Source organism: Amblyraja radiata, chromosome 18 (genome assembly GCF_010909765.2).
Source record: "Amblyraja radiata isolate CabotCenter1 chromosome 18, sAmbRad1.1.pri, whole genome shotgun sequence".
Taxonomy (NCBI): Eukaryota; Metazoa; Chordata; class Chondrichthyes; order Rajiformes; family Rajidae; genus Amblyraja; species Amblyraja radiata.
Genome location: NC_045973.1, coordinates 31,431,561 through 31,444,402, shown reverse-complemented (window position 1 = coordinate 31,444,402; position 12,842 = coordinate 31,431,561). Strand labels below are relative to the sequence as shown.

General features: G+C 41.3%; 1 protein-coding gene across 3 annotated transcripts; it reads left to right on the top strand.

The window, feature by feature from the left end:
* The first annotated feature begins 1,802 nt into the window (after nucleotides 1-1,802).
* Nucleotides 1,803-10,479, top strand: glyctk (glycerate kinase). 3 transcript variants are annotated; one of them, XM_033037052.1, is made up of 6 exons: nucleotides 1,965-2,060; nucleotides 4,584-5,014; nucleotides 6,783-6,934; nucleotides 7,827-8,002; nucleotides 9,452-9,533; nucleotides 10,261-10,410. In XM_033037052.1, exons 1-6 carry the CDS (start codon nucleotides 1,980-1,982, stop codon nucleotides 10,284-10,286), a joined length of 948 nt encoding a protein of 315 aa, XP_032892943.1. In that variant the 5' UTR covers nucleotides 1,965-1,979; the 3' UTR covers nucleotides 10,287-10,410. The 3 variants fall into 3 exon arrangements, with proteins under 3 accessions (XP_032892941.1, XP_032892943.1, XP_032892942.1); XM_033037050.1 differs by having other exon boundaries at nucleotides 1,803-2,060; nucleotides 9,452-10,416; XM_033037051.1 differs by lacking the exon at nucleotides 1,965-2,060 and adding an exon at nucleotides 2,637-2,764 and having other exon boundaries at nucleotides 9,452-10,479.
* The last annotated feature ends 2,363 nt before the right edge of the window (nucleotides 10,480-12,842 follow it).

Genomic DNA, 12,842 nt, shown 5'->3' with positions numbered 1-12,842 from the left:
ATTTGTGCCCACTCCACTGTTATATCACTTTTGCAATTTATTTGATCTTTTCTCATTCTTCCTACCAAAAATATAACGTGTGTTTCCAAACACCAAATTTGTCCTGCTGCCTATCCATCCATTCTATTAACTTCTATACCTCCTTGAAGGCTATTACTATCCAGCCTGTAGTTTACTTACATGCATGTGCACATTTGCACAGGTGAAATCAGCTAACAACTTCGTATAAGCTTCACTGCACTCTCTGAATGACCAAAATGATACACAACATTTCAGATATGATCTTACCAAAGATAGACACAAAATACTGGAGTAACTCAGAAGGACAGGCAGTATCACAGGAGAGAACGAATGCGTGAAGTTTCCAGTTGAGACCCATCTTCAGACTGAGAGTCAGGGGAGGGAGTCTAGAGATATGGAGGGGTAAGGTGTGAAAATTACAGATCAAAGCAGACGATGATAAGGAAATGTAGAATGGTGCAGTGTTAGTTGAGTGGAAGGGGGCATACAATCAGTAAACTTAAGCAGAATAACAGTGAAACTAGTCAGAGAACTAGGGTGGGGAGGGACAGAGAGAGAGGGAAAGCAAGGGTTAATTGACGTTAGAGATATTTCAAAACTTCTACTGCTGGGTTATAAGCTGCCCAAGCAAAATATGGCCTCACCAAAGCCCTATATAATTGCAGTGTTGGGGGTTGGGGGGCTGGGGGGGGGTTGATTGGCAGATGGACGGACAAAGGTTAGAAACAAGAATGAGAGAAAAGGATGACAAAATGAACACTTATCTGACACACTTTTGTCTCATCACTAGCCTTCGTCCCCGTCTGCCAATCAACACCCCCTCTCCACCTATCACTTGCAAGGCTTTTCCCCCCTCTACAATCAGTCTGAAGAAGGGTCCCAACCATAAACATTGCCTATCCAAGTCATCCAGAAGTACTTCCTGACCCTCTGAGTTACTCAAGCACTTTTACACAAGATTCCAGCATCTACACTTTGTTGTGTCTCACTTCTCTTTCATAAACCCAGGTTAACTCTACTCCATAATGTTTATATTTTCTAAATGTCTTAACAGGGCATTCTGATAGCTGGAGCAGATAAGAATGTTTATGCCAGAATAACAGCAATCATCATCCTATCGATTTTATTTCACTCTATGGACATATTGGTCTTTCTAGCTCTCTACTTATTTCACTTATGAGCATGGTATAAATAATTCCATTCCATCATCTGCAGCCTGTTGTCTCAATTAATCACCTTCTTGTCTCTATCTCCAGCACTCCCTCCCTCACCTGAATCCACTTATCTCGTGCCTCACCCCTCCCTCTCGCCTTTTTATATTATCTAATCTTTACACTCTCAGTCCTGATTGAGGAACTCCACTCCAAACGTTGACTGGCCTCCCCAGATGCTCTCTTATCCACTGAGTTTTCCTGCAGCCATTTAGATCCTAGCATCTGCACAGGGCGGCACAGCACGCAGCTGTTAAAGCTGCTGCCTCACTACACCAGACCCGGGTTCAATCCGGACCTCGATGCTGTCTATGCGGAGTTTGCACATTCGCCTTCTGACATCCTTCATGGGTTTCCTCCCAGTGCTCTAATTTCCTCCCACATCCCAAAGTTGCGTGGGTTTGTAGGTCTATGTAAAAAATATATCCTTAATCACTAAATTAAATCAAAATACCTGAAGAAGAGTCCCGACCAGAAATGTCACCTATCTATGTTCTCCTTGGATGCAGCCTGCCCCGTTGAGTTACTCCAGCATTTCGTGTTTTTCATTGGTAAATAAGCATCTACAGTTCCTTGTTTCTGAATTAAATCTGCAGTCCCTTCTGTCTCTAATCTATACTCGTGTTTGTTCTTGAATGGAGGTACGTTAATTTAGTTGTCTGAAAGGGTGGTTTCCCTTGTGGAGAAGAGAAGGATTAAAAGAGTGGAGGGAAGGGAGAAGGGGGCGGTAGTTCATGACTGCCCACAATGCTATTCGTTACACAGTCGAGTCGAGTGCTGCCCTGCGCAGTTGAAGTCAACTCCTCGCTGGTGATTCCTAACGATCATGTAAGTGGACAGAAGCGACACTTGCGCTCAAAGATCATAGAACGCTCTATGATCTTTGCTTGCGCTTCCACACCAGATTCAATCCACTGTCCGACCCACATCAGCCGGAAAGGCAACCCGCTTCCCGGACGGAGCTGAACTCTTAATTCACCAATCTGCCAAATTGTTAATATCATTGAACAACGATCGATTTCTCCTTGGAAGAAAGCGAGATTGATATTTTAATGTACAGTTCAACGTTGCATTAATGTGGCTAGGTTGTGGTAACTTGGAATCGCAATGCTTTTCCAAAGTAAAATTCTGCTGGTGACCAATGTTCTATCAATCATTAACTGCTGGTTTTAGAATTGACATCAGTTGGAGATGCAAACTTGATCACTTTGTAACTAGTGTGCCTTTTAATCTGTGATCTTGTATCATTGTTAAATGACGTATTATTGGAAGTGTGTTTAATATTTTTGTTAAGAGGGATTTCATTTCATGGTTTTCAGCTATTTTAATTGTGGTCATCGAAATAAAATCATTTCTCTTTGTTTTCGAGAAAACTACTCTATTTTTCACCTCTATTAGATATATCCTTTTCTCGAACTTCGGCCTCCAACTGAGTATCCCTGAAGTTAATCATTCTCCCAGTGGATGTGGTGCCTTCAGATATCCCTCAGTCACTCTTTCCAGCTTGAATGCAGTATTTTAAACTTTTCTAAGTAAGCATTTGGTAATTGCCTTAGTATTACCATGTTTGGCTTTGTACCATACTGACTGGTTGCATCGTGGCTTGGTTCAGCCCATGAATGAAGGAGATAACAAAAAGTAGTGGACACCACCAGGTCCATCATGGACATACTGACCTCCCTACCATCGAAGAGATCTATAATATTACTAATAATCTGACCTTCTGTTTTTCCTTATGGAAGTGAACACTTTCACCAACAATTTGTCCTAGGCCAACCACATTGATACTACTGCCAAGAAAGCACACCAATGCCACTACTTCCTCAGGAAATTCAACACGTTTCCACTGACTGATCATTGCACCATAGAAAGCATCCTATTGAGAGGCATCACAGCTTGGTTTGGCAACTGTTCTGCCCAACGTCACAAGAAATTGTGGAGATTTGTGGACACACATGGCCTCACACAAACCAGCCTTCTCCACCACCCTTCCCTCCCATTGACTCCATCTACACTTAACATCATCTCAGGAAAGCAGCCAACATAATCAAGGAGCACACACACTGGTTATTCTTCTCCTTCTTCCACAGGGCAGAAGATACAAAAACAAAAGCATGTACCACCAGATTCAAGAACAGCTTCTTCACCACTATTATCAGACTCTTGAATAGACTTCTGATAGGTTAAGTCCATAAGTCAGAGGAGCAGAATTTGGCCTTTCGGCCCATTGAGTCTACTCTGCCATTCAATCATGGCTGATCAGTCTTTCCCCTCAACCCCATTCCCCTGCCTTCTCCCCATAATCCATGACACCCTTACTAATCTTTCCGATCTGTCAATCTATCTTGTAGCTTATGTGAGTCTATTTTCATTGCGTTTCTCTCCTTTGTTTTAAACATTGATGTGCAATGTAGGGGTGAGGGCAGCATAGGCATGCTCAGCCTCCATTTCTCCTCCAACCTGGCATTGTAATTATTAAGCAGATGAAAAATATTCACACTTGCTTTATGTGTACAACATATATGCAGTAACAGGCCTTCCAGAAACAGTCAAATTTAAATTCCTGAGCACAACCCTACATAAACCTATTGCTCTTCTAAATTTTATTTGATGCAACAAATCAAGTCAACTTTCCTCTGATATTAGTAGAAGTTTCCTTTAACTGAGGGTACCATAGTGGATAAATATATTTAAGACAAAGCTAATTAAACAAGTGAAGAAAAACGGTAATCGGAAGGGACGGCAGATGCTGATTTATACCACAGATAGACATGAAGTGTTGGAGTAAGTCAATGGGTCAGGCAGCATTTCTGGAGAAAATGGATAGATGAGGTTTTGGGTCGGGACCCTTCTTCAGATTGAAAGAAGAAGGGAGGGAGGTGGAGGGGAGTTGACAACTGGAGGCGATAAAAAAACAGGATCATGTGGTAAAAGTAATGCCGATTTGAGGGATGGTTATAAAGATATGGTGAGCTCACCTTAATGAAGACCAGTTTGGCTGAATGCTGTACTTTGCAATTTTTTTAAATTAATTGTTTGGAAATGGGGTATTATTTGCAAGCCTGGTATTTATTAGCTATTGATTATTGCCCTTGAGAAGGTAATGACCCATCTTCTCATAGCAGTGTAGTGGTGAAGGTACCCGAAGAATGACATTGAGTTCCAGAATTTAGACCATCCTCTAGGTTAACGCCAATTATACACCATCCTGACTCGGCATATGAGGGATTACAGATACAACTATGTCTGGCGACCGGTATAAACAACACTTATAGTTACATAATGAGATATAGTGGAAGCAATCTGTGTTTAATATTGAATTGTTTCTAATCCACATCCGTTTTCTGGCAGGATGAAACCATTCCAAGGAATAAATGTGCTTCATTAATAAGGATGGTCTGTTCATTTAGAAGATACCTGTGGCTTCGTTCCAATCATCAACTCATTTCCAAGAACTGGCAACCGAAAATATTTAAAATGAGTGCTTCTGTAATCAGCAGAGAATTGTCCCTGAAGCAGAAGTGTCTGGAGATATTTCGAACTGCAATCAATAGCGTTCTGCCTCAAAACATAATCAAGAATAATATTAGCATGGAAGGAAATAGGCTGCTGATAAAAAATCAGTCTTTCCCAATCCATAATAATGTCCATGTTGCTGGATTTGGGAAGGCTGTGATGGGAATGGCAGCTGCTGTGGAACAGATACTGGGAGACCACTTGGTCCAAGGAGTGATCAGTGTTCCTCTTGGAATTCAGAAGGTTCTTCGGCTGGCTGGGAAAGAGTAAGAAACGGAAAATTATCACGTAGATTTTTTTGTGCTAACCATCAGTTCTTATATCCCTTCCCCAAGAGGTCCAAAAAGGGATGTCACGCAAAAGATGCTTGGATATTGAACATGCCTGCACTGGTTAATTTGTAATCTAATTAAATGCATTCACAGTAAAATGTGATTTTCTCAATATTAATTACTAATTTCTAATCACTTAGAGTGGAGCAGCTGGTAGATCTGCTGCCTCACAGGGCCAGAGGCCCGGGTTTGATCCTGACCTTGGGTGCTGTCTGTGTGGAGTTTTTAACATTCTCTGTGTGACCACGAGCGTTTCCTCTGGGTACTCAGGTTTCCTTCCACGTCCCAAAGAACGTGCGGGTTTGTAGGGTTTAAATTAAGCTATATCCTGTCATTCAATTTAGCTAGACTGAGATGGGATAAGAAAAGGGCCTATTTCCAGGCTGTATCTTTCTATTCAAATTAGTGACAGGATCATAAAAGGGGAGTCACCGTGCTTAAGGAGTCTATACAACATTAACACCATTTGTGTTATATACCGTAACACGGTGCTGTAGGAAGCTACAATAAAGTCCTGAAGGGAGCTACAATAAAGTCCTGAAGGGAGCTACATAAAGGTCCATCATTTAGACTCCTTTTCCACTAGACAATGGGTGCAAAGGTAGTTTAAAAGAATGATACAACATTAAGCGCACATTAAAACAATCGCAAAACTTCATATTTCTGAGACTAATTGACATTTTTTTTATGGTTCCAGTCATTGTGATTTGGAATTCGCTGCCTGAAAAGATGGTGAAATGTAATCATAACTTTCAAATAGTATAAATGCATTAACATACAGTAGCAAAACATAAGCAATTAATATTCAGTTGCAATTGCAAGCTTTGTACAGTGTGATGAAGAATAATAGTGAATGTATCAAATGGTACTGAGTCTAATTTTGTATTTCAATTCCATTCCAAATATGAATGCAGTTGACGTGCTACAATTGACCACCGATATTGACCGGTGTTCATAAGTTATAGAAGCAGAATTAGGCGATTCAGCCCATCAAGTCTACTCCGCCATTCAATCATGACTGACCTATCTTTCCCTCTCAACCCCATTCTCCTGCCTTCTCCCCATTACCCCTAACACCTGTACAAATCAAGAATCTGTCAATCCCTGTCTTCAAAATAACTTGACCTGGCCCACACTTCCTTCTGCGGTAATTAATTCCATAGGTTCACCACCCTCTGACTGAAGAAATTTCTCTTCATCTTTCCAAGGGTGTCCTTCCAGAGCGGAGTTGAGGAAAATAATCCACTCCAGTGGTAGGGCTTGAAACTCTACTGCTTGCAAGGGCAATGGAGGCAGAATCCCTTGAGACGTGAATCCATATCTGCAGAGCTATGGACTATTCTGTGAAATGTGGATTAGCCTACAGAGCAAGAGTACAATGGGCCAATTAATTTCCACCTGTGCTGTAAATTTCTTCCACATCAGATTTGGTTCAGTTTAGTCATAACTTGTGGGGTCTTCATTGTTAATTTGGACTGGCACAGACCAATTGTAGGCACTAAAATATGCAGAGTGATGGAGGGCAAGAAGAAATTGAAGCTCTAAAAACAGGAGATATATTCAGTAGAGAAGCGAAACAATTCAAGAAAGGTTTGCATTGCAAAGTATACCTTTTGCAAAATATATGGACAAGTAGCAAACTTGGTCACGCATTCCAGATTGTCTCCATTTTTTAACTGCCTCATTTTTGAAAAACCAACAGGGAGATGCTTTTAAGACCTCAGACAAAGATACAGGTACAGGAAGGAGCCCAACATAATCTTCCTGATGACAATGCTTTGAAGGCAGCTAAAAGGATCCATCACTTAGCAGAAGGACTTACTGAAAACGATTTGTTACTTGTGCTTATCTCAGGTAAAGAATACAGTATTGTGTTTCATCAAATCGTTCACACTACAACTTTGAAAAATTGCAGACAAAAGAAAATAAGAAAACGGCCCTCCAAACTACTCAATCCAGAATCGCAAATGATGACCTTATCAGGAACACCTTATCAGGAGTTTATTACAAACTGACCAGCTGACTCTCAGCTATGGGAACCCTTGCACCTTCTCTGGAGAAAGAAAACACAATAATGGTGTCCGTTACAAAAACAGCCTCCACCCCCTCCATCCAAAAACAATTCACTCTGTCTCAAGAAAGCAGCCAACATAATTAAAGACCATGTGTTTAAGGAGTTTAAGAAGAATAAAGACGATATTCACCCTGATCATTCCCTCTTCCCCATCTCCTGTCAGGCAGAAACAAAAGCCTGAAAGCACGTACCACCAGACAGAATCAGGAACAGCTTTTTCTGCACTGTTGTCAGACTTCTGAACAGTCCTCCCATCAACTAGGATGTAGTCCTAATCTTCCAACAAACTTCATCGCATTTTTTTTATCAGCGCTTTCACTGTAACTTAATGTTATTATGTTCTAACACTATATGCTGCACTGGTATATTTCTCTTTGCACTGTTGTACTTGTGTATGATTAGTTGGATAGCACACAAACAATGTTTTTCACTGTATACCCATGACAAAAATAAACCAAAACCTAATTCTAAACCCTTAATTACAGCGCAGCTCACACGTTTCAGTGACTACAACTTCCTACTCTTTGAGCTTACAAGTCCAGAGTTTTTTTTAAAATTTCAATGTCTAACCTAAATTGTGTGAATATTGTACTTTGCTCATCTTTCTAAGCAGTAGTAGTTGGCTATAGGCTACATAATGGTCCAAATAATCTGTAAATGTGGTTTCTTTAGGAGGGGGATCTGCTTTATTGCCGGCGCCTATCCCCCCTGTCACTTTGGAGGAGAAACTGTATCTGACAAAACAACTTGCTTCCAAAGGCGCAACTATTCAGGAACTCAACACAGTTCGCAAGTCACTCTCTCTGCTGAAGGGTGGAGGTTTGGCCAGAGCTGCCTATCCCGCACAGGTCTGTATCCTTCTGTTTCCTGTTCTCCTATTTCAGGTTAATTGATTATAAACCTTTGGATGGGTTTGTACCATAACACCGCTGTCTCCCAACATTCAATCTTCTGTCAATGGCCTAAGAAAATGAGCTGTGTACAATGTGGGGGGCAAAAAGTTCATAAGATCATAAGACATAGGAGCAGAATTAGGCCATTCCACCCCTCAAGTGTACCCGACCATCCGATCATGGCTGACCTATTATACCCTCTCAACCCCATTCTCCTGCCTTCTCCCCATACCCTTTGATGCCTCTGTACTAATTAATCTCCATTATAAAAATACCCAATCTATTGGCCTTCACAGCCGTCTGTTGCAATGAATTCCAAAGATTCCCTCTGGCTAAATAAATTCTTCTTCGTCCCCAATCTAAAGGTACTTCCTTTTATTCTGAGGCTGTGCCCTGTGGCCCTAGACTCACCCACTACTTGAAACATCTTCACACATCCACAGGCCATATCTAGGCCTTTCCACTCCCCACTTAGAAACATAGAAAATAAGTGCAGGAGTAGGCCATTTAATATGATCATGGCTGATCATCCAAAATCAGCACCATTTTCCCCCCATATCCCTTGATTTCATTAGCCCTGAGAGCTATATCTAAACCAGTGAATTGCCCTCCACTGCCTCGAGGCAGAGAATTCCACAATTCACAACTCATGGTGGAAAAAATTTTCCTCATCTCAGTCCTAAGTAGCCTACCCCTTATTCTTAAACTGTGACCCCTGTTCTGGACTCCCCCAACATCAGGAACATTTTACCTGCATCTAACCTGTCCAATCCCTTAAGAATTGTATATGTTTCTGTTAATACCCTCTCATCCTTCTAAATTCCAGTGAATATAAGCCCAGTCGACCCATTCTTTCATCATATGTCAGTCCCGCCATCCTGGGAATTGACCTGGTTAACTTCTTTTAGGAATTCAAAACAGAGGTCTAGAGACTAACGTTCTCCTCCGTACTGGGCAGGCAAGTCACTTTGCTCTTCTTCAATACGTATAAAAAGTTTAAAGTATTGACTAGATTCCAACCATTCTAAAGCTTTGTAGTCCACTTATGCCCAGAAATCTTCATTATCACTATTACCAGCTTTAACCATTTTTTTAAGAAATTTCCTCCTTCAGGACACAGTCAAGTTTTCTGTAGAAGATAATATTTTCAATCAATCGGTTCCAAAGCTATGGCCCCATCTGAGAATTTAACCATAATCTTTACATCCATTTAGATGTGCCTGCACTTGCGTCTAGTCCCATCACTTCAAGTGAACTGTCCAGCCATTCTTCATTTTAAAAATCTTTTAAAACGCCACTTATCCATGTTCTCCACAGATGCTACCTGACCTGCTGAGTTACTCCAACACTGTGTCTTTTTTGGTAAACCAGCACCTTATATCTTCATGATTCTTTGTTTGACAGGTGGTGAGCCTTATTTTATCCGATATCATTGGAGACAATTTGGAGTTCATAGCCAGTGGCCCAACCCTACCTAACTTGCAAAGTAAGGAAGATAGTTGTAAGATTTTGTCAAAATATAACTTGGTATCATCCATGCCAGAAAATGTGAAAGAAGTTCTTTCTCAACCTAGCACAAGAATGCACCAAGAGGAAATCCAAGATTATGCTCATGTTTTTAATTTTATTGTGGGATCAAATGCAATTGCCTTGGAGGAAGCTAAATGTAAATCTGAGAGCTTAGGTTACATTACCTCTATTCTGTCTACTGGAGTGAGTGGAGATGTCACAACTGTGGCTAGACTGTTCAGTCTTTTGATCAGATACGTGTGTTCAGTTCTGGCAGTGCATGGTTCACAATGTGCACAGGCAAGCAGTCTGAAAGATGAGATGCTGCAGATCATTGGAAGCCTGCAGCTCCCTGATTTTCGTTTGGACAGCTGCTTGGAGAACGCGCTGAGCTCTGGAAAACCACTCTGCCTTTTGGCAGGAGGTGAAACTACAGTTCAGCTTCGGGGCAGAGGGAAAGGGGGTCGAAATCAGGAGATGGCCTTGCGTGTGGCTGTGGAACTGCACCAAGCAAAGTCAATGACTCCGCACGATCCCTTTGCAAAACATGAAATTGTTTTTCTCAGTGGCGGGACCGATGGACAAGATGGACCTACCGAAGCAGCTGGAGGATTCGCTTACACTGAAATGGTTGAAAATGCTTTCCGTGAAGGGCTCAATGTCGAGGATTTCTTAAATAACAATGATTCTTTTACTTTCTTCAGCAAGTTCAACAAAGGAGCAGATCTAATCATGACAGGCCTGACAAGTACCAATGTCATGGATGTACAGGCAATTATTATCCAACCAAAGGAAACTTGAGTATCAGATCAATGCTAAACTGAGGAAAAAAATAAAGTAAATAAAAAAAATAATATTAAGTGCTTCTCTTATAACTTTTTCTCATTAATTACATGGACAAAGAATTGATTTCCCTTCTGGAACTACTTGTTCTTACATGATTTTCTTACATGGCATAGAATAAAGATAGTCATATTTTACAATATAATTCTGTTCCACTCCTGATCATATTGGCAATGGAGCAGGGATTTGTGTAAGGCTTTGACTTGTTGAATTTTGGCCTTGAGTTAATGTAAACCAGATCTGGATGAACAGAAGGTACGTTGTGTATAATCTTCAGAAATAAATTAAATAGAATCCTTGAGATTTGGTGGCAGAATGAAGGGCATCTGCCTTTTAGTGTTGAGGGTCCATAAATACCTAGTCATTTCCGTATCTTAGCTTGGCCTGTTGCTTTGAAGGTTATGAAACAAGTACTCATCCAGGTACTTTAAATGTGTTAAAGTTTTACTACTATCAGGCAGCAAATACCTTGAATATTACTTTAAATATGTGCCTCCTCAGGATTGTCTTTTCAGATGAAGGATGTGGGTCCTTACTGTTCACGTAAGCCTCATAGCTAAATACATATCAAATCTCTCTTCAGCACCATTGTTCCAAGACAAAACAATGCTAGGTCTACTTAATCCTGCCTCATCTTCTTCTTATTGAGTCCACACACAAGATTAGTTGTTCTGCCAGAGCTGAACATACTTCTCGGTATCTGCATACAATGGTGTCTGTCTTGTCGCTTCTTGTGCGTGGTGATGGAAAGATTGGTGGAAACAGGGTCTCAACGTCAACGCTCTTTCCTTGACCCCATCCTGCCTCATAACAATAATACTCCAGAGAGAAAAGGCAACATTCATGAAAATCTCCTCTCTGGTGTTTTCACATATTTCCAGTTATAAAGATCAGAATGGTACTTAGCACTCTATCTGTGATCTAACTAGTGTTTAATACAGTAGCAGCATGATCTTTCTGTTCTCGTGATCAATGTCCCTTCCAATGAAGGCAAGTATCCTGTGTGTTGCCTTAATCATCTTATCTACAGTGGCTTGCAAAAGTATTCATACGCCTTGAACTTTTCCGCATTTTGTCACGTTACAACCACAAACGTAAATGTATTTTATTGGGATTTTATGTGATAGACCAACACAAAGTGGTGCATAATTGTGAAGTGGAAGGAAAATGATACATGGTTTTCAAATTTTTTTACAAATAAAAAACTGAAAAGTGTGGCGTGCAAAAGTATTCAGCCCCCCTGAGTCAATACCTTGTAGAACCACCTTTCACTGCAATTACAGCTGCAAGTCTTTTGGGGTATGTCTCTACCAGCTTTGTACATCTAGAGACTGAAATTTTTGCCCATTCTTCTTTGCAAAATAGCTCAAGCTCAGTCAGATTGGATGGAGAGCGTCTGTGAACAGCAATTTTCAAGTCTTGCCAGAGATTCTCAATTGGATTTAGGTCTGGACTTTGACTGGGCCATTCTAACACATGAATATGCTTTGATCTAAACCATTCCATTGTAGCTCTGGCTGTATGTTTAGGGTCGTTGTCCTGCTGGAAGGTGAACCTCCGCCCCAGACTCAAGTCTTTTGCAGACTCTAACAGGTTTTCTTCCAAGATTGCCCTGTATTTGGCTCCATCCATCTTCCCATCAACTCTGACCAGCTTCCCTGTCCCTGCTGAAGAAAAGCATCCCCACAGCATGATGCTGCCACCACCATGTTTCACAGTGGGGATGGTGTGTTCAGGGTGATGTGCAGTGTTAGTTTTCCGCCACACATAGCGTTTTGCATTTAGGCCAAAAACTTCAATTTTGGTCTCATCTGACCAGAGCACCTTCCTCCACATGTTTGCTGTGTCCCCCACATGGCTTGTGGCAAACTGCAAACGGGACTTCTTATGGCTTTTTTTCCAACAATGGCTTTCTTCTTGCCACTCTTCCATAAAGGCCCGATTTGTGGAGTGCACGACTAATAGTTGTCCTGTGGACAGATTCTCCCACCTGAGCTGTGGATCTCTGCAGCTCCTCCAGAGTTACCATGGGCCTCTTGGCTGCTTCTCTGATCAATGCTCTCCTTGCCCGGCCTGTCAGTTTAGGTGGACGGCCATGTCTTGGTAGGTTTGCAGTTGTGCCATACTCTTTCCATTTTCGGATGATGGATTGAACAGTGCTCCGTGAGATGTTCAAAGCTTGGGATATTTTTTTATAACCTAACCCTGCTTTAAACTTCTCCACAACTTTATCCCTGACCTGTCTGATGTGTTCATTGGGCTTCATGATGCTGTTTGTTCACTAATGTTCTCTAACAAACCTCTGAGGCCTTCACAGAACAACTGTATTTATACTGAGATTAGATTACACACAAGTGGACTCTATTTACTAATTAGGTGACTTCTGAAGGCAATTGGTTGCACTGGATTTTATTTAGGGGTATCAGAGTAAAGGGGGCTGAAT

What these genes read in the sequence shown, in the direction of transcription:
- glyctk (XM_033037050.1), top strand. Translation starts at nt 1,980, where the DNA reads ATGCTATTCGTTACACAGTCGAGTCGAGTGCTGCCCTGCGCAGTTGAA. An exon ending in TGGTGATTCCTAACGATCAT is followed by an intron (nt 2,061 to 4,583) that starts GTAAGTGGACAG and finishes GTTTTCTGGCAG; the next exon opens with GATGAAACCATTCCAAGGAA. An exon ending in CTTCGGCTGGCTGGGAAAGA is followed by an intron (nt 5,015 to 6,782) that starts GTAAGAAACGGA and finishes AAAAACCAACAG; the next exon opens with GGAGATGCTTTTAAGACCTC.